Source organism: Talpa europaea (assembly GCF_964194135.1).
Source record: "Talpa europaea genome assembly, chromosome: 2".
NCBI lineage: Eukaryota > Metazoa > Chordata > Mammalia > Eulipotyphla > Talpidae > Talpa > Talpa europaea.
In genome coordinates, this window is record NC_140068.1 from 35,267,945 (window position 1) to 35,290,540 (window position 22,596).

Sequence of the window (22,596 nt, forward strand, 5' to 3'; positions counted from 1 at the left end):
TGTCCTTAACTAGACTGCATTATTTGTTAAACAGCCTTGGGGTGATATCTAATCAGCTTTCTGAAGCACCAAAATCGACATTAAGACATTGTTTCTGATCAGAAGAATATAAGTGGAAATAATATTTTTTCCTTTGCTTCTTATATGTAGTTTTTTACCATGTGTTCTTAGTCCTCTTATAAATAAAGCCGTTCTAAATTTGCTTTCCTCTTGGACTCAGATTCCACTTGTAGTCCATCTTCCTTCATATTTTGCATTCCATCCTTTTCTCTCTGACCCTCCTCCTCTTCTATTCATCAGCGGCTCTCTTCTTTTCCTGACACCAAGAGAAATGAGAGGATAAGTAGAGAAAGAACTCAAATCTATAAAATATCTTTAAGCTAGACCCTGCTTGCACAAAGCTAAGCTCGCTCTAATTGCACAAAGCCTTTTAGTTATTTACTATAGAGACAAAGGACATTAGAGTCTTGCTTGACAGGCAAGTAGGCTTTGTGGATTGAAGGCCTTATATTCAGGGTCATTTAGAAAAGGTCAGAAACTGGAAACAATGAGAAGGGGGAAAGTTTCACAAATGCTTTACTACGTAATTAATTGGTAGAATTTAGGTTGACAGAATTTGTGCTTGTTTAGGCCTTGAGTCCAGCATACAAAGAATCCACCTCCAAGTACCCCTGGTGTAATTACCCCATCATTTAAAAAAATATAATACTATGCTGCTTTTCAATTAACAGCTGTACAACAAATGTACATTGTACAACAGATGTAATGATGTACATTTGGGTGCACACTTTTGTATAGGACTTGTTTTTCATTTCTCTGGATATATGCTTAGGCGTGGACTTGCTAGGTCATATGGTAACTCATTTTAAGGAACTACCAGTTTTTCAAAGTGACTGCATCACTTTGCATTCCTACCAGCAATATGTAAGCATTCCAAATTTCCCACGTTAGCATACATCTGACAGGTACCCAGGGATCCCCACACTTGCCTGCACCAAAGTGATCAGGCCATCTGTGTGCAAAGGCAAAGGAGACTCTTAGCGTAAAAGATCTTTAATAGAATTAGTGTGCATTGAGAGAGCAGAAAAGAGAGATTAGTGTCCCAATAAAACTCCTAAAATTTTCCATCCTCCTGTGAGCAAATGCTCAGCCAGTCAGGGTTAGCTCCAAGTGGGGCGACTGAGGCCTGAAAGCTTGTTACAGGTCTATGGCATCTTCTGGTTCTGGTGGGGAACCATCTGAAAGGGATTCTGAAAGGAGAGTCCACATGAAGACAATGGCTTCCATTGTCGGCCTCCCCATGTGCCTTTCACCCACATGTCTCTTCCAAGTATCTCTACATCTCTGTTTCCTCTCTGTTTATCTCCTTCCACTTCTCCTCAGCATTACTAAGTTGCGAGTCAGGCTGCAGGAACAAAAGGAATCTCCTTTACTCCACCTACCTTCCATGTTATATAGTTTCACCCAGCCACTCATTATTATGTAGGGCGGGGAACATGGTGGCTCTCCTAACACATCCCCACCTCACTTGTTAGAGTCTTTCTGATTGTAGCCATGGGTGGTGGGTAAAGCTGCCATCTCTTTTGTGGTTTTGATTTCACATTTCCCTGATAGTTAAAAATGTTGGTCATTTTTCATTTGCTTATTGGCAATTTATATTTCTGTTGTGGAGAGATCTATTCCAACCTTCTGCTCACTTTAGAAACTGGATTATTTGTCTTTTCGTTACTATAAGATATCTATACATGTATCTTTATATATTCTTTATATATAAGTCTTATCAGGTTTGGAAAAATTTTCTCCCGTTCTGTAGTTAGCTTTTCATTTTCTTGATGTTGTCCTTTGCAGCACAAAAACTTTTAATTTTAATGAAGTCCAATTTATCTAATTTGTCTCTTTTTGCTTGTGCTTTTTGGTGTCACTTCTCAAAAACATTGCCTAGTCAGGGGTAACAATGATTTACGCCTGTGTTTTCTTCTAAGAGTTTTGTGCTTTTAGCATCTTAAATTTAAGTCTTTGATACAGTTTGAACTATTTTTGCTATATGATGTGAAATAAAAGCCCAGATTCATAGTTTTGCGTGTGGAGGTCCAATTTTCGAGAAGCATCTGTTGAAAAGTCTTTCAAAAGTTCTTTTCCTTATGAATTGTCATAGAACCTTTATCAAAAATGAATTGACAATAAATGTATAGGTTTATTTCTGCACAATCAATTCTGTTGCTCTGTATACTTATGCCATCACTGTTGAAATGCCCTGGTACTGATGAGGTGTCAGACTCCTTCCCTGAAATACAGACTCCACCCAAGTTAGGGGATCTAGATCTGAACTTTGTCCCTGAGGTCCTCAACAAGGGGACAGCTGGGAAGGGGATGGGGCTGAGTAACCATTTTGTGAGCCTTTAAAAAGGGATGACTCTCACCTGCCCTCCTCCCCCACCTCAGCCACAGCAGGCCTCTACCATACCCCTATGTTCCTATAACTCAACTCCACTTGGAGCCATCAGTCAGTAACTAGACCTCCCTTTCCCTCCATCCTGTTGGTTAAAATACATTTTTCCCTTCTTTTGTTGTGCCAGAGGGCCTTTTGTTTTCATTTGTGACAGGAAGTGGCTGGATCCAGAATTGGTGAGAGAGTTTCTGACCAGGGGGCAGTTTTTAGACCTTTTGCCCAGTAATACTAAAACATTGTCTTGATTACTGTAGCTTTGTGTAGTAAGTTTTGAAATCAAAGTGCAAGTCCTTTCATTTTGTTCTTTTTCAAGATTGTGTTGACTCTTCAGGATTCCTTGAATTTCTGTCTGATTTTTATGATTGCCTTGTCAGTCTCTGCAGAGAAGCCAGCTGGAGTTTTAATGGAAATTGCTGTGAATCTGTAGATCCCTTGGGGAGTATTGCTATCTTAATAATATTAATTCTTCAAGTTAGTGAACATAGGATGCCTTTTCATCTTTTTAAATCATGATTAATTTCTTTCAGCATTAGTAATTTACAGAGTGTAAGTTTTGTGCTTTTGGTAAATTTATTCCTAAGTATTCTTGTTAATGCAAGTTAATAAGTACAATTATTTCTTACTTATATATTTTGCATGTCTCATTTCAAATGTATAGCAATACAGTTGTTTTTTTTTTTTTAAGAACATTTGTTTATAACATTACATAACTTTCAGATGTATGACTTCAGATACACAGTTGATTTTATATCCTTCAACCTTATGAATTCATTCATTAATTTTTTGGCTACACAAATTAACCCCCATGTATTATAGGTTAAAATGTTCTTAAACTTCCATCTTTCTCCACCCCACACCTGCATTTCTCTGGAGTTTTTAATTCTCAGAGTTGTCTACACTGAGCTCTGGCAACTCATTAATTATACTTAGAGTTTTCCTATCCTAATACTGGTTCCTATGAGAGTTTATGCCCTGGCACATAGTTCCAGTTTCTCCAGTGTGGGGGGTATGGTGTACCCTGTAACTTCATTGCTCTGATGGAACTTAGAACTGTTGAGTTCAGGTTTTTACTTGTTAGGATGGATTGGCACTTTCTAAACTCCTTAAATGCCAGACTGAAAACCAAAAGTACTCATATGGATTTTCTCTTAGGCTTTCTTCCTTGAATTTTCTTGTTAAAGTTTTATATTTTTCATTGAGTTAATTTTTGTATCAGACGTGAGGTATGGACTAAGTTTTTTTTTTTCTTTTTGCATAAGTATATCCAATTTTTTCAGCACTGTTATGGGATAGTTTATCCTTTCTTCATGGAATTGCTTTTGCATTACAAAAAACAATAAAACACATGACCACATATGTGTGGGAGTCTAATTTGGGATTCCATTTTATTTTGTTCTGTGTGTTTCCTTTCTCCAGTACTACACTGAATTGATTAATGTAGCTTTCTTAGTAAATCTGGAAATCAGATTATATGAGACCTCTTATTTTGCTTTTTGGCTTGATTCTTATATTTTATTTCTTTTTATATATTTTACAGTCACCTTGTTAATTCCTATAAAATGAAATGACATGGGATTTGTCTTGATTTGATTAGTCATCTTTGATTTCTTTTACCAGTATTTTTGTAGTTTTTACTCACAGATCTTACACATATTTTTTGAGATTTATACCCAAATATGCCATACTTCCTGGTGCTATTATTATAAACTGTATTTTTATTTATTTATTTATTTTATTTATTTATTTTTTTTAATTTATTTTTGCGTGGAAGAACTAGGGTGTAGACCAGAGGTGCAGAGGATGAGAAGATTCACCAGAGACAGAATGGGGAACAAAACAGGCAGATCTAGTGAAATACACTGCTAAGAGGAGCAGCGGGTGAGACAGGAGAGGTCTGATGCACTATATGTGGGTTAGCTCCCTGGCTGGGGATCTGACTCAGGCTCTAGCAGTGAATTGTGCTCGGCCACCAAGGAGGTCCCCATAAACTGCACTTTTAAACTGCAGTTGCTAATCTCTAGAAATAGATTTCTGTATGTTGATTTGCATCTGTAACATTGCTATACTCACAAACATTAATTCTAGTAGCTTTTCTGAGATTGGGGCAAATATAAATGGTTTATTTTTTTCCTTTTCAATCTGTGTATTTCATTTTGTTTCCTTGCTTTGTTTTACTGGCTACAATCGCCAGTATGGCTTTGAATAAGAGCAAATCTTGCTCTGTTCTGATCTGGGGGGTTAGAGTGGGTTGGTGTAAGCATTGAATCTTTAATCATGAAGTATGCTTAGCTGTAGGCCTTTTGCACATGCCCCCTTTTTCAAAACTATTTCTAGTTTTATGATACTTTTTTTATTATGAATGATTGTTGAAGTTATTTAGGTGTTTTTTCTTTATCCAAGTGGTTGGTTGCTTTTTTCTTCCTTAGCTTATTGTTTCGGTGAATTATGTTGATTAATATTTAAATGTTAAATTAACTTTGCATTTCCAAGATAAACCCCACTTGGTTATTACTGGTTATCACTCTTAATTATTGTTTGATTTGCTTGTGTTTTCTGAGGATTTGGCATCTGGATTTATGAGGGATTCTAGTCTGTATTTTTCTTTTAATACATCCTTACCTGTTTTGGTATCATGATAAAACTGGCTTCACTAAATAATTGGAAAGTGTTCCCTGATTATCCATTTTTTGGAAAATTTTGTGTATTATTGGTACTACTCCATAAATTTTTGGTAGCATTCGGCACATTCATCTCAACCCACTAATTTCTGTGTTACAGGTCAATTTTCAAAACAGATATAGGATTGTATAAGTTATCTATCCTTTTTAGAAAAACCATGTCAATCTGATATTTCAAAGAATTTGACCATTTCATCTACGTTATCAAAGTTAGGGCATAGAGTTATTCATTTTATTTACTTCTTATTAGTTTAACATCTGTAGGGTATATGGTGATCTCTCTTTCATTTCTGATATGTGTAATTTGTGTCTCTCTTTTTTTAATCCTAGTCAATCTAGCCTGAGGATTGTCAATTTTTATCAATAGTTATTATAAGTAGTTACTGTGTATCACACACCTTTTAAAGAACGTAAATTATATACTATTGTAATAGCCAAGAATTGATAAAGTATTTGCCATTGTTAGCCCTTTAGTAGATGAGTAAAGTGAGACCTGGATGCATTAGCAAACTTGCCTACAATATGATGGCCAGAATGACAGATCCAGGATTCAAATCCAAGTTTAGGTGACACTAAAATCTTTGCCTTTGACCACTCTGCTTTATTAATTGATATGTAAAGGATGATTCAAAATCAAATAAGACATATGAAGGGAATCTCTCCCTCATTATGATTATGAGCAAATTTTTCATTTTCACCATTGTACTATTATATCTACTGGCATAGGTTGCTGACACAACATGCTTTTCTCCTTAGGTCTGACAGTAACTGCTGTAAAAGACTCAGGAGAATGGAATTTGGAGGCTGGAGCATTAGTACTTGCAGATGCAGGCCTTTGCTGTATCGATGAGTTTAACAGCCTCAAAGAACATGATAGAACCAGTATCCATGAAGCAATGGAGCAGCAAACCATAAGTGTTGCTAAGGCTGGGTAAGAATTTCTCTTCTTTAAAATATGTGGGAAAAGTGAAATCAGTTAATAATATGATTATGGAAATATGTGAACCTTATTGAACTGTAAGGTATATTTGGTCTTCTCTGAGCTTATAAATTATCACCCTTCAAGACATTAGTTTTCCCATGAAAATAAAAATGAGTTGTTGGGAAAAAGAAAGGGAAGACTGGGACAAATGCTGTCAATCTATTTTAGAAGGAGAGAAAATTAGCAGTGCTATATGATAGGCTACAGAATAAATCTTTGAAAGTAAAGTGTTTTATTAACCACTTCTACTGCCTTACCTTCTGCTAGGTGTGAATTAGTATGACCCCTTTGTGTTATCAAAAGTATGTCATAAGTTCCAAAAGAAATGTTCTTACAGTTAAGCAGTTCACTTATGGCATAGGTTGAACCATCTTATCATAACTATTAACTATTTTATGCATTAGAACAGTGCTTGTCACACTATTTGTGGTAAAGGACTAGTCGAGCCATTCTTTTCAATCCATCACAGTATTTTTATAAAATGCAATGTTATTTTTTAATGAAATGTAAAATAGTCATACAAAATATAAATTTAAGTTCTTCTTCCACTGAGGATTAAGAAAACTGTACAGCATGTTACCCCTGTCCTAAAGGGGAAAATCCAGATAACCCTCATAAGTTTCTTGGAAGTTAGTACAGAGCTGAATTTAGAAGAAAAACAAGGAAAGTCAATTCCTAAGTATAACCAGCCCCTCCAAGGAGAGATGAGGCACAAACTGTTCACCTTTGACAGCATGAGAGGAAGAGGTAGTTACCATAGAAACAAATAAGAAATAACTAAAAATTTTTAAATTCCCTACAGTCTAAGTATGGAGTAGCATATCAATTTAGAATAACTGAGAGTGCTGAACACATGGAAATTTTCACTTGCAAACCCTTCATGAAGGTTCTTCACCAAATGCTCACAGGAAAGACTGGGCACAATAGAAACCAGAAAGACCCTCCCCAGTCCAGGCTTGAGAGGCAATTGCTGCTGGGAAATAAGTACAAACCCTGCCTGCTTCACCAGACACATATCATCCAAAGCAAAAGCCTTAAAGCTCTGAGTGCAGAGCATCAAATCCTCTTATCCCTAGGGCAGAGCAAAAAACCAAAACAAACAAAACCCTTTTGCCTCAGGAGGAGTTTAGAGAATATTCCTCCAAGAAGCAAAAAACATTCTGTTTTTAGAAGTAGCTTAGCAAAAGCCATCTTCCCCTTCAGAGGGGGGCAGAAAATACTCTGGTGCAGAATCCTGAAGCCATACAAAGCTGCAGGTTGCTACCATTGGGACAGACAGAAAACCTCCTCTATAGACACAGGGTGGTGCTGCTTTCCAACCTGTCCCCTCCAACACCAGGCACATGGTTTTTAAGAACAGGAGACCAGAAACTACCCTGGCTCCAAAAACAAGCCTAGTTTAATAACAAACAGCAGCAGTCTGCTGCTGGTAAGGCACAGGAGGATGGAAAGAGAACCCCTGCTATGGTGCGTGTGTGTATGTGTGTATGTGTATATATATATATTATATATTATATATTATATAGTGACTACTGAAAACTGATGGTAGAGCAGAAGTCATAAAGATAATCTTCTAGCTCTGTATGACAACCCTCACACTAAACACAGATGATCACAGCTCAATACTGAAAGAATTTGAAGTCTGTGGAACACCAAGGTAGCAACAACAATGCCAATACCCAGATCACCTAGGATGGCTTGATAGACACCAGTGACCTGACACTGCATGCGAAGTCATCAGATAGTATTTGAAGGCAGATTGTAATCAGTTAAAATGTAAATGCTAAGACAATCACTAAAAAATAAAAGAGGTATTGTTAGGGGAAAAGGATGTCCTGAGCTAATTCCATACAGGTTTTGTGGACTCCACCCCCACTCCAGACCAAAGCCATCAAGATACTGGGAACTACAAATCCCATCACCACCAAAGGGAAGGTTGCTGGGACCTGAGGGTGGAGTTAAGCAGCCAGGTTTGGTATAAAAACCAGACACGTGGACCTTGGGGTCTCTCTTGCTCTTGCCTCTTGGCTTCACGGCTCTTGGCTCACCGCCAGCTCTCAGAGTGCCATTTGGGATTCCAGATCGGCAGATCCGGTAGGACACATTTAAGACTTTATCTCCCACTTTTCTCCCTAAGTTGTACATTTCCTATTTTCCCCTTCCCTTTTGAATAAATCTTTTATTAATCTTTTGTGTGTACCTGCGGCAGGGTATCAAATCCCTTTTATGCGTGTGGGTGAGGACTCAGTCAGGCAACCCGTTTTATATCGGGGCTGCCCTGTAACAGTATAACTTATAAGCCACTTGTGGAGATAAAATGGAGTCTTGAAATATAGTGCAAAGTAAGCAGGAAGAGGGAAAGAAAGGAAACAGATGGGACAGATAGAATACAGTTAGTAAGATGCTAAATTTAAGTTTAACCATATCGATAATCCTGCTAAAAATAAATCATGTAAACAATTAAAAGGCAGAGGTTAGATTAGATAGAAAAGCAAGACCCAATTAAATGTTATCTTCAAGAAACTGACTTTAAATTCAAAGTCATAAGTTAAAAGGATGGGAAGATATCCCTTGGAAACATCCAGAGACATTACAGGGAAATGAAACTATAGACAGTTATTCCCCCATGAACATAGATGTGAAAATTCTTATCAATATTTTAGTAAATCAAATTCAGCAGTATATAAAAAGTATTATATATTATAACCAAGTGTTGCTTGTCCTAGCAATGCAAAGTTGGTATAACATTTGAGTATCAATGTATATCACAATATTAACAGAATGAAAGAGCAAAAACTTATCCCAGTAGATGAAGAAAAAGTATTAGACAAAAATAGATACTCACTTATGATAAAAATTCTTTTTTTTTTAAAGATTTATTTATTTATTTATTTATTTATTTATATAAGCACTGGGTATTTATTTATTTATACAAGCACGGGAGGGTGAGAGAATTCACCAGAGCCAGAGCGGGGAGCAAAGCAGGCAGAAGGACCGAAGCACACTGCTGAGGGGAGCAGCTGGCGGCAGGAGAGGTCCACGCGCCATGTGGGACCCTCCTTGGGTGGCCGGGGAGCAGCCGGGGATCGAACCGGCGTCGCAGAGGCCACGGGCAGCCTCGCAACCCAGCGCTCAACCGCTGCGCCACCGGAGAGGCCCGATAAAAATTCTTAGCAAATTAGAAGTCCTTCCAATTGTTTTAATGGCATCTATGAAAAACCTACAAGAAGTACTCATAATTTAGTGGTGAAAGATCGACTGTTTTTCAAGTTAGATTGGAAGCTCATCAAGGATGTTGTGTTATCACTTCTGGTCAAGGATGGAAATCTTAGTCTGTTTAGTGAGACAAGAAAAAGAAAAGACATATAAATTATAAGAGAATTAAAGCTGTATTTATTTCATATGGCATAGCCATCTGTGGAAAAAGTCTCAAAAAATATCAGTGAAAAAGATATTAAAACTAATAAATTAATTTTAAAAGGGCATGGAATGCAAGGTTGATATATAAAAATTGTTTTTCTGTATGCTAGCAATGAAAAATTGAAAATCGAAGTAAAATACACAATTTTATAATGGCATCCTAAAACATGAAATTTAGTGATAAATCTAGCAAAATATGTTCTAGATATTTAGACTAAAAATTATAAAGCATTGATGAAGAGAAATTAAAAAGACCCTAAGTAAATGCAGAACTTTATCAGGTGTCATAAATGAGAACACCTACTATTTTTAAGATGTAACTTTTCCCCAAAACAACCTATAAAATCAATAGGAATCAATTTCAACAAAAATCCCAATAGGCCTTTTTGCAAAAATTAATAAATTGATTTAAAATTTCATCTGGAAAGACGCAAGAACTAGAATAGCCAAAGCAATTTTGAAAAAGAAAAATTTAGAGTATTTTATCCCAAGATTTTCTATAAAGCTATAGTACTTTAGGTGTTATAGCATCAGTGTAAGGATCAACATAACGGAATAGAGGATACAAGTCCAGTTGATTTTCAAGAATGATGCCAAGATAATTCAATGGAGGAAGCATTCATTTACAAGATAATGCTTATAACAGCTTTATTCATAATCACCCACGATAAAAGATACTAGTTCCTCATAGAAGGTATGGTAAAACCATCTGGTCCTCTCTGTTTTTTTTGGAAGACTCTTTATTAGTGTTTCAGTTTCCTTGCTTGTAATTGATCTGTTCATGGACAAGTATTGTTAAGGGAAGTTTTATGATTAAACCCTGGTTCTGAGATAACTCCTTTTCCCATTGTTCTTTGCATCTCAACTCAACTCAACACTCTAGGAGTGTTAGCCATTATCTTCCGTGGCAATATGTGAACCAGGGTACTGAGCTTCCCATTCTGTATTCTCCTGGGAGAAACTTAGGGAACCAAAGACCATTGTTATTTTCCAAACATTTATTTTGATTTTTTCCTGTGACTTTTTCTCATGAAAACTTTGAGATATAGTTCACCTGTGTCATTCAAAGTATACAGTTTCATGATTTTGGGGATATTCGTAGAGTCATAAAACTACCACCACTGTCTAATTCCTGAACATTTTCATCACCCCAAAAAGAAATCCCATCCATTATGTATAACTTTAAGATTTCATATATTACAGAGAGATCCAGGAGTCTCCTCAGAAGTTCCTCTTTGCTAATAGTAAACCTGATCCTGATTCCAGCATCCATTGCACACATACTCTCAGGCAAGCACTGTCTTGAGCCTCCCCATCCTCCAGCAGTTTTATTGCAAAGGAATTGAAGACAGAGAGCAGCAGTTTTACCTTTTTGAATTCTCAGTTCAGGTCTCTGCACACAGGAAGTGGTTTACAAATATTTACTGTTCAGAGAGAGGGTAGGAACAATATCAGTTTTACCTTGCATTGAGAATAATTTTTTAATTATTATTTTTGAAGATTTATTTTTATTTATTTATGTATAAAAGAACTGGGGTGTAGGCCAGTGGTGCAGGGGGGTGGTGTGTGTGTGTGTGTGCGCGTCAGAGAGAGAGAGAGAGAGAGAGAGAGAGAGGATCAGAACAGGCGGATATACTGAAATACACTGCTAAAGGGAGCAGCAGTGGGTGAGACAGAAGAGGTCTGCTGCACCATGTGGGTCAGCTCCCTGTCCAGGATCTAACTTGTATCGGCAGTGGTTGCTGATAGCTTCATAGTTCTGAGATTTAACCTCTTGCACCACCAGGGAGGCCCAATTTTTTTATTATTATTTTATATGTGATTGTGTTTTGTTTTTTTTATTTTATTTTATTTATTTATTTTTTTATATATAGAGGCATGCTTTATTTATTTATTTTGTTTGTTTGTTTTGTTTATACATGCACTGGGTACAGTCAGAAGCGCGGGAGGGTGAGAGAATTCACCAGAGCCAGAGCGGGGAGCAGAGCAGGCAGAAGGACCGAGGTACCCTGCTGAGGGGAGCAGCGGGCGGCAGGAGAGATCTGCGCGCCACGTGGGACCCTCCTCCGGAGGCCGGGGAGCAGCCGGGGATCGAACCGGCACCGCAGAGGTTGCGGGCAGCTTCGCAACCGAGCGCTCAACCGCTGCGCCACCGGGGAGGCCCAGTGTGATTGTGTTTTGTTTCATTGTCAATATTATAGCAGGTTTCTGTTTTTATGAAAATGCAAACAGCTTCACTTCATTAAATATGCTTTCATGAGATTAGTTAGGAACTATTTTTTTACATTGTTTTTACAACAAACTGGATTCAGAGTTCTAAACACTTGCCTTTTTACAAGGCCATTTTGGCACATAAATTATGAGGTAGACTGTTCAGAATTTTTCCCTTCAGTAATTTTTTTAAAGGGGGGTTTATTTTTCTGTCAAAGTGCCTTGTCTTTCTTTTCAATAATAAGTGTCATCTTGTGCCACTTGCCACAAGTAAAGATAATCAAACTTTTTCTGTCTTTAGGGCATGAGGTAATTGCTAGAGCCAAATAGAAATAGATTAGGGATTAACAAATGTAGCACATGTTTCGTGATATCACAGGATTGTGACTGCTGAGAGGCAGACCTGCACTGTAATTAAAAAGGTCCTCTAGTGAAGAGCAGACAAATTTATAGAGAAAAAGTTTGACATGATTGTCAATGAATAAGCTATATTATTTTGAGAACATTCTCATGATTAATAATTTTAAAAATGATCTTTAAGTTATGTCACAGTCATGCCTGTCCTGCTACTGCTCTATTTGGGACTTATGTGCCTCATCTTGGACCTCTGCACTGCTTTCCTCCATGAGTCCCATTCATGGTCCTTCCGCAACCACTATGCCCATGTCTTCAGTCTTCCCTCTGTAGTAGTTCCTCAAAAATGTGATGCCAGTCAATACTTATGTTTCCTGATTTCCTTTCTCTCCCCACTCCATTTGTTTCTTTCACTTAAAAAAAAAAAAATAAGCACACAAAGTTTTTGCTTCAACCACTAACCATTCTGCAAAGTCATCTTTTTTTCCCCTTCATAAATTTGTATCGCTTCATTTAAAAAAGTCCAGAGGTCATGAGGGTTTAGCTCAAAAGCTACTTTCTAATGTTTTTCTGATCGTCTCTTTCAATCTACATAGATAAATTTAAATCTTATTCTCCTCCACTTTTTCTGAGAACTTGATTATTTCTAGAATTTACTGTATTCTGCCTCATCCTACCACTACAGTTAGCTTCTAAAGGTTAGTATCTGTATTTTGTTAAATTTTGTATACCTCCTAGCAACCAGCAGAGGGGTCTCCTCATAGTAGGAACATAAGAAGTATTTATTGAACTTGAAGAAAAGTACTTTTTTTTCAAGATAGACTAGTGTAAATGCACTTTGAAAGTGGTGTCTGCGATACCTACTTGTATCATTCTACATTGTCTTTTACACAAACAGCCTTTGTTTATTCACAAGTTTAATCTTTGTATTTGAATCTCAATGGTCAGTAACTTTTACCCTCTATTTGGGCAGCCTCGTGTGCAAGCTAAACACAAGGACCACCATCCTTGCAGCAACTAATCCCAAAGGCCAGTATGACCCTCATGAGTCCGTGTCAGTGAACATTGCCCTTGGCAGCCCACTCTTAAGTCGATTTGACCTAATACTGGTTTTGCTTGATACCAAGAATGAAGACTGGGATCGTGTCATTTCCTCCTTCATCTTAGAAAATAAAGGTATGTGGAAACAGACGATACACTCAGATGAAGTTCTCTTTGAGGACTATACCATAAATACACAGGGTACACTTTCCTAACAGTCAATATACAGAGTCTTAGACAAAGAGCAGTGAGAGAAGCCACTGCTTAGTTATCACAGGCTGATGAGCAGCAGGAAGCAGCCCTTTCTCTGCCTGCCATTAATGAGATGTGGTTGTAAGTATGTCTTTTGTGTTGAAAGGGATCTACCTTATGGTATACGGTTACCACATACCACTCTATACAAAGAAAATTGGACAGAATTAGGAAATAAATCTCTAAATATGGGCCTCTCAGTAAGATTTACTTAATCACTGCTTATATTACAGGGGAGACCAGAATTATTTTGAATAATTTTAACACCAAAGTACCATAGAACTATATGCCATAAAGAGACAAGTCTAAATTTTAATGGCCATAAAAATGTGAAGGTTTTCTTTAATTAGTCCTAGGGATGTAATATACAGTATGGTGACTATTCAATACTATTGTGTATTTGAAAGTTGCTTACAGAGTAGATCTTAAAGTTCTCATCACAAGAAAAATTGTAAAATGTGTGATAATGGATGTTAACCGAACTTATTGTGGAGAGAGTTTCACTATATATATGTCAAATATTTAAATTTTACTAAAACTAGTACAATGTTAAATGTCATTTATATCACAATGAAAACAATAAAATCAAAATAAATAAATTACTCTGATGAATCGTAACTCTAGTTTTCAGAGGTTAAGCTATTGTTTTCTTCAGTGTGACAGTGTTTTCTTAAGAGAAGCACCAGATATCTGTTGACAAATATAATGTGGGGGTAAGGGTCATTTACCTTTTACTTCAAGCATGTCTTCTATTATATAATTTTTAAGAAGTGCATATTATTTTTAATGGAAAACAATTAGTTTAAATTAATAAAATAATTTTATTGATTATTGGATATTTAGTGGGGTCTATAGTCATTCCTTACTGATGAGAAGTTCATATATCTTTTCATGGCTAGAACTAACCATGTACTTCAATAAAGCTACATGTGCAGATACAACTGGACCAGGGTTTTTCTGGAGTGGGAAAATAAGCACTCATGCTGCAGACCAACACCTGAGCATGGTCTGGTCAGTCAGATAATGTTATGTGGGTATAATTCTTCCAACAAGGAGTCCAAGAAAAAGTCTAATATGTCAGTTCACTAGGCAAAATCTCCAAGAAATGGCAGGCCTCTTGTTCCCCATTATACAGGAAAAAGGAGGGAGGTTTGAAAACACGCAAATTAAAATGAGTTGTTTGCCTGTTGTTAGAATTACTGACTCAACCAACACCTGGTATATACAGGTTACCCAAGCAAATCAGAGAAGCTCTGGAGCATGGAAAAGATGAAAACCTACTTCTGCCTCATTAGGAATCTGCAGCCCAAGTTATCTGACGTGGGAAATCAAGTTCTTCTTCGCTACTATCAGATGCAAAGGCAGAGTGATTCTCGGAATGCTGCCCGCACAACCATCCGCCTGTTGGAAAGCTTGATCCGATTAGCAGAAGGTTTATTTGATTCAACAAACAATGCTTTCATTAGATGCCCAATATGTGCCTTGCATGAGGCTTGGCACCATGACTTCAAAGATGAGGAAAAATAATCCCTACCCAGAGGTGCTCACAGTCACTTAAAAAGTCAAGACTGAGCTATGACACCGCCTCTCCTCTGGGGACAGATCGTGGGTGTTGAGTGGAATATGGTGTCATTAAGAGAAATCTTTGTGATATCTCAGGACCTCCTATAACTTAAAACATCATTCTTTTAGAATATCTTGCTATTGTTTTGTTTCTCAATGTCAGCCTATTAGCATTTAGGGAAGGATACTGCCTTGTTTGGATTATTTACTATATCCCAACCCACCACTAACATAGCAACACTAGTTAACATTGCCATGCCTTAGCTGTTCTGTATGTGAGACTTACATGCATGCATACATCTGACGTGTGTAAGACTTTTCTAATGATGGCTTTTACATTTAGCCCTTGTTTACATTATTCCAAAAAAATTCACATGAATATTATGATGACATAATACATGATTTATTAAAAAGTCCATCATTTTTAATATGGACTTCATTTATTCAAAGATTTATACTTAATAAGAGAGCAAAAAATACTCAACTCAGGCTTGCAGATTTAGTTGTTTTGAAAAACTCGCACCAGAGATGAGAAAATGAGTTTTAAACTTGTGTATTTTTATAATAGACTGGAAAATGAAGGTTAAAAGTTGTTGGCTATCAAATATGCTTTCTTTACTGGAGCCCAGAGTAATTTTACATGTAAATAATATAGACTTGCCATGGGCTATGTTTTATAAGGCCTATTATAAGAGAAACAATCTAAAAGCTAGTTGAACTAGACTTTTGTACTTGTTATATTAAAATATTTATTAGTAACTCATCCATTTTTCCCAAGGGAGGGAGAATCAGGTAGAATATTACATTTACACCTCAAATACTTACTTAAAAATCTCTGTCTTCATAATTTCAAATACCTCTTATTTCCTTAGCTCATGCTCGCCTGATGTTTCGTGACACTGTGACTCTGGAAGATGCTATTACAGTGGTGTCAGTAATGGAATCTTCAATGCAGGTAAGGGGTATTTTGTTCCTAATATTTGATTCCTAACTACAAGCATTAAAAGAAAACAATTTATAGTACATCAGGAGTTATAAAAATGATCATGTTCTATGTCTACTAATTCCTGGGAAAATATCCAAGGGAAACCATTTAAAAGAAAGGGGGAAACTAGAAGTCTGACTATGTTGTAAACCAATGTTCCATCAATAAAAAATTAAATAAAATGAATGAATGAGGAAAAATTGTCATGGAAACATTCTCTGCATCAGTAGCATTGCTTTTGCTACAGTGTCAGTGTAAACTAGTGAGTCTCAATCATTTTCCTCCTCAACATACCTGAGGGATGCTCATGGTCCCTCACAATATAGCTTCTTAGAGCAGTGCTTCACCAAGAACTGGGGGAGAGAACTACTGAAATTTCAAAAAGGCTCCCAGGTGATTCTGATCCCCAAGATGGGATCAGAATGGGAGTGTGGAGGGCTGGTCTTTAGCCATCTGGAACAGTGGTCCCTTAGTGTGTGCTTCCTCTATAAGCTGTCCTGATGACGTTTCCTCATATTTTCTATTTTCTCCCCCTTCAGGGAGGTGCACTGCTAGGAGGTGTGAATGCACTCCACACTTCCTTTCCAGAAAATCCTCTGGAGCAGTACCAAAGACAGTGTGAACTTATTCTGGAAAAGCTGGAGCTGACCAACCTCTTGAATGAAGAGCTAACAAGACTTGAAAGGCAAGAAAAGAAAACCAAGAAAGAAATAGAATGGAAAATCTTTGGTGTTTTGTAAGATGAAGGGAGTATAAATTAAGTGTAAAATCTATCTGTACTATCTTGTTAGGGGTTATTTCTGTTATCTATTGCTGTATAATCAGCTATCCCCAAACTCAATGGCTTAAAAAAAAACAAAAACCACCCAAGTATTTTAGTACTGACTTTTCTGGGAGTCAAAAATTGATAAGTCATCTTAAGATGACTTATCTTCACTCTTCATTGTATCAGCTAGGGTCACTTATACATTTGCATTTGCAATTGAATTGGCATATCCAAGATGCCTTCTATCCCATGTGTGATGCCTTCTCTGGGATAGCATAAACGGTTGGGGGATGGCTGGCCTCTCTCTACCATATGCTGGTCAGAATTCTGACAGGCTAGCCTAGGGCTCCATTAGAACAACAGTGCAAGCTTCCAGGCTGCTTATGGGCTGGGCCTGGAATTAGTGCAGCATCACTCCCGCCACAGTATATAAGTCACAACAAGTCTCAAGGTCAGTCCACATGTGAGAGAAAGGCAAATAGATACCACTTCTTGATGAGATAAGTGACATAGACATATGGGGCCGGGGGATTGCTAGTGGCCATCTTTGGAGACCACCCCCCACAGCTGCATTTCCTCCTAGTTTGGATAAGAACATATGTCTGGTCCTTTACTATAAGTAATAAGTTATATAAATTTATATTTCAAATTTTTACTGTAACATAGTATAATATCATATACATCATAAATTTATGCCACTGAGTTCTGATTACATGAGATGCACTAAACTAGGCTACCACATTTCACCCCCAAGATGCATAGTTGTCATGGAATCAAGAGTTCTTTTTTACTACTATCACTTCTTCCTTTTCTCTGTCTTTGACTCAATATAAGAAGCAGAGCAGTGCTACTCAGAGAGGCAATTGGGATTTCTGCTTAGAAACAGGAAATTGGACTCAGGGATAGTGATCTATTCCAGGCCAGACCCAGATAACAAAATATTGTAATAACATGATTTTATCAATTTTCTTCACTAGAAGCTCATGCAAGGGGGTTTACATAAAGAATTATAGTCTCTATTACTGTCTTAATTTTACTCCATTTCAAAGTTTTCTCCCAAGTGTAATAAATATTTTCTCATTAGTCATTATGTAACTCTGGTGTAAGGAAGTCACAGGTAGAAGACAGAAGCCCAGATTGGTTTCAGAGAACCTAACTTGCTAGTCACTAGAAAGTTACTGAACTAGAGACAGTGGCACTAACTTTAACCTGGGAGGGCCCTTCTGCCTCATTTGCAGCAGGTCTGACCTCCCCCCCCCCCCCACCTTCAGCATAATGTTTTTCCTTCCCTCTATTCTCAAGTTCATAACTTTCAAAAAGTTACATGTTCAGTAGGCTAAAGCCCCAGTGAGAATGATGTATTTTATCTTGAGGAAAAATCTATTTTTTGTCCTACAGGGTAATAACTCAGGAATGGCAGAACAAGGTTTCAAAACACCTTTCTAATGACTTATTTTGGTTAATGTCATTTCATATGTGACATTAAAATGCCAGATGAGAAGGAAAGTGTCATCTGCATTGGTCAGAGCATGGATTCTTAAGGAATTCTACCTGAATTTTGGTATTCACATTTTCACTGAACACATGAGTTTCCTAAAATCTATACTTTGAATCTGTACCTATGAAACATGAGTCAGAAATGGCAAGTTTTTCAATTGGGGTGTCTCCTTGACTAGTGTGTGTGGCTTAATGATTGACCTGAACCTGGTCATGGGTGTTGATCTCGAGCTGGGGTCCAGGGAATGAACCGCATGTGGAGATGGAATGACTGTAGAAGAATTTGAGGCCCACATTGGGATTGTTGACTATTGAGTAAACCTTGGAATTTTTTTCCTCATTTCTGTCATATCCAGTCCTTTCTCCCAGCAGCATTCTCTTTCTAATTTATAAAACTTGAGCTCAACCTTACTAGGGAAGTATTAGGATTGCCTTTGTCCTGCTAGTACTCAGGTGCCAGACCACAGTAAACCTATACTCTTTATAAAGTCACTCCCTTTTCTTTTGGTCTCCTGGCTTTTTAATGATCCAGAGCATAGTGTTAAGATCAAAGCTATTTCTTTGATTCTTTTATAGTTTGATACTGCCAATCCTTTTCAGGCCTGCTGTGGGCTGGGCCAGGCTTTTGGAGAGGCTGCTCATTTTGACATATTGACCATAAACTGACATGTACTGGATTCAGGGAAGGGAGCAATGTGAAGCTCAGCATTCGTGTTATGTAATAGAAAAATAACAATTGCACTTTAAAAAATTCAAAAGTCCCTCCTCAAAGGAAAGAAGAAAAACAGAATAGGCAATGATCTGAAAGATAGGACTCTGCCTTAAGATGTTCTTCCTGGTGTTTCTTTGCTCATGCAAGCTGTGTTCCAGTGCTGACCCTCACAGCAACAAAACCTGGTGCCCTGCAGGAGGAAGTGAATTACCTTCAAGACACAATCTAAAGCTTAGCTTACCAAGTGAGAAAGCCCCAATAGCATGTGGGTTTTTATTCCTTAGGAGAGTGTTCTCTGTCCCTCAAGGAGATCACATAGTAATAATAAAACTCGAATAATAAAAATAAAAATATAATAATGTAGCTATTTATATTTTTATTACATTTTCTTCAGGGAAATACTTTACAAGTAATAGTTTGCCTCAACTGGTGGCCATTCTACCCACCTCCAAAGAGAGGCAAAGATGCTGTCTTTTAGGAAGGTGGAATAAAACTGTAGACATTTTAGATAGTGGAGAATTTAATTCACAAAGCAGGATTAGACTAAAATAGTAGACTTACATTATCCAACTGCCTTAAAGGATAGGGACGTTGTTATAGACCTTTAACAACTATGAGTAACTGACTTCAGTTACTAAGTAGTAGTAATTCTGAAAGCTATTTTTTTTTTAATTTGTGACTTCACCGAATGTGGACTTGCTGTTTTGGTGTAATAAATTAATAAGAAAGAAATCATAATCTTATTTCTCAAAGAAAGCTACCATTAAAATTTCAATTTATTTAAATATGTTCAAATTTAAAACTCATTTAATACATCCTTCCCTTTTCCATGATTACACTCATGTTTCAGAATAATTCACTTCTCTGCTTTCTGGTGTACTTCCTTTTCAGACTTGGTAAAGGGTCTAAATCTGAAAGGAAGCAATATGGAAGTGGGGTCATATTGCCCCTTATATTGAAAAGGTGTTTCTAAGTTGTTATGAAGGACTTTCTAATTATTTCTGTTTCTTATATGCCCAAGATTTGAAATGAACATCACTGATCAGATCCTTCATTCTGGGAAGGGCAGTACGTCCAACTCAATGAAGAATTGCTGCCCAGAACACATGTTAACATGTTACTGGACTTTGCAGGAAAGGTGTCACAGTCACCTGGGTGGTGGGGTGGGGTGAGGGGATTAGGGGGCAAGAGGGGATGGGGGCCATGAGGGGGATGATGGCCATGAATCTGAACGCTGGAGGGGAAGGGCAGAGGGAGTACCAGTACAGCTACTATAGAAGAATCTGTCTTTCCACCCTTGAGGAAGGTGACTTTTTAGATGCACTAAGAGTTAGTACTTCAATTAGGTAAAGAGCTGTGAGAAATCATCATCTCTGGTCTTTCTCTTTGGTTCTGATCTGCAAATTGGCAACCCAACTACCAGAACCACTTTCTTGACCAGCAGTCAACTACTGTGCAGAGAGCTACAAATCTGTCTTGCAGTTGAACATTTAACATGAGAGATAAGACTGAGGATTTTACCCTGACTTACAACAATCTTAAATGAATTAAATGAACTTCAGAGAGATCTAAAAATGTAGACAAACCTGCTATTCTATTAATTTTACTACAGTTTTAGGTTAAATTACAATGATTGTCAGAGCACTTAAATTCTATACTGATGAAAAAAGGATAATTTCTTCTTTCTGTTCTATAAGAGACCATATTTGGTATTAACTTGGATTTATGTTGGACTAAAACTTTTAGATGACATCTCAGAGACTAAGGAGATATAAAGGTTAAAGCAAATTCTCTTCCCTTCAATGCATGTTCTCTTTATCTCTGCTACAGGTTACAAAATCAGAGTGCATACCGATCCCAATCCCTATCATGGACTGGGGAGGCAGAATCTACTCCAGGATTCTTGAGAAATGATCCAGGGGGAGAACGCAATTTCAGAACTTCAACACAAAAAGAATTGAACTGCAGCATACATGCCTCCCCCACTGGAGGCACTCCTAAGGGAAGCCCCCAACACAGCCCCCCATCCCATCTGGGACCTAATACATCAAGTGGAAAACATTCAGCTGAGCACAAAAATAGTAGAGATGACAGTTTGGACTGGTTTGACTCCATGGCAACTCATCAGATGGAACCTAACAACACTGTTCATGTGTCTCCTGGTCCCAAAACAACTGAGAAAAAAATGGCTTTGAAAATCTCCAGCAACAAATCTCAGGGTAAGGAAAGGAATAAGCCAGGCCAAAGAAACCAGTTGGAAACTGGACAGATTCCAGCACCAGGAAGGACAGAGACTCCTTTGAGGGCAGACAATATTGAGGGTAAGAAGGCAGAAAAGGCAGCAATAATTTCTGAAGCAGCAGTATCTGCTGATGAGCCAGACTCACTACTGACTTATCATGTCCCCAGGAAACTGCACAAACTGCGCAAGGGGAGGGCCCAGGAGTTGTGCAGAAAGTCCACCGGGGTGCCCATGCCCACTCGCCCTTCTCCTCCTCAGTCCATTCCTTTACAAAATCCAGACAACACCCTGGAAACTCCCAAAAGGAAGAGACACAAACCCCTCATTCAGGTGGAAGAGCCTGAACTTAAGAGTGTTGATAGGCCAGTTCCTCCTGTGGCCAAACTGTCAAAATTTACTTTCAAACAGAAGTCAAAACTGATCCACTCTCCTGAAGACTCTAGCTCTGTGACTCCTGGCACAACTGAAATAATAGTTCAGAGGCCTAAGATTTCCCAACATAGAATGGGAAAAGAAGCAGCCCTGCCTGAGAATGACCCAGAAAAACTGACCCCTATCTCAGGAAACAGAAGCTCAGATAAGCTGCAGAGGAAGACAAAGGAGGCATCACAGCAAATATGGGAGAAAGATGGACCAAGAGAGAAGAGAGAATGTGCCCCTGAAAAGAGAGTTATTCAGCCAAGTGTAGAGCTTGGCAACAAGACTGGGCATTTTCATCTTTCTTGTGAAAGAGACAGGAAAGAAGAGGTTTCATGCAATAATAAAAGCAGTAAGGTTCATGCTGGCACATTAGCCAAATTGGCAAACTTCTCTTTTACTTCTTCCTCTGAATCCAAATCAGAATCCCCTCCTCCTCCTGAAAGTAAGAACTGGGGTACGAGAGGTCCTAGCCCTTCTCCTGCAATCACAGCTTCAGTGCTTGGCAGTAAAAGGAAAAGTTTTCAGCTGGAGGGCTTCACTGAGAAATCGATTCTTTCAAAAAACTCTCTCTTCGCTTTAGCAGAACTAGATGAAGAAGCATTAGACTTTGATTGGGATGAAGAAATGAGAAAAAAACCTTAATCATGAAAAACCTTCTGGTCAAATTTCAACTTACCAACTCAACAGAGCACCTTCTCAGGATCCACCTGGTATTTATAATGGGCAGACAATGGGCGAGCACCATTCTGAATGCCAACTCCCTCATCAGGCTTTGTAATCTCAGCTTTATCTTTGTCACTTAAATTGTATAATCAGTTTACTTTGGTGTGATAACAACACTTGAATCAAATTAACTGACATTGTGCTTAATTTTGCAAATGGAGTGCTTATCCTCCCAAAGATGTTCCGGTTTCAGTTTGATTTATTTTTAAGGTGAAGGATCTTCCCTAAACCCAATCTCTCATTCACTCCATAGCAAATTCAGGAAGATAGTGCTCATAACACTAACAAAGCAGATGAACTA

The 22,596-nt window shown here is 37.8% G+C and overlaps 1 protein-coding gene across 5 annotated transcripts in view; it reads left to right on the top strand.

The window, feature by feature from the left end:
* The window catches only part of MCM9 (minichromosome maintenance 9 homologous recombination repair factor), a gene marked incomplete at both ends in the record, with an annotated part of 55,149 nt that extends 32,935 nt beyond the window's left edge, over positions 1-22,214 (top strand). For 2 of the 5 annotated variants that reach the window (XM_084227696.1, XM_084227697.1), the window contains 6 exons: positions 5,884-6,058; positions 13,068-13,270; positions 14,616-14,819; positions 15,823-15,905; positions 16,475-16,620; positions 20,741-22,214. In XM_084227696.1, coding sequence (XP_084083822.1) covers positions 5,884-6,058; positions 13,068-13,270; positions 14,616-14,819; positions 15,823-15,905; positions 16,475-16,620; positions 20,741-22,214 — 2,285 coding nt within the window. The remainder of the gene's footprint in view (positions 1-5,883; positions 6,059-13,067; positions 13,271-14,615; positions 14,820-15,822; positions 15,906-16,474; positions 16,621-20,740) is intronic. The other 3 variants (XM_084227699.1, XM_084227700.1, XM_084227698.1) reach the window with 2 other exon arrangements.
* Positions 22,215-22,596: the final 382 nt, after the last annotated feature.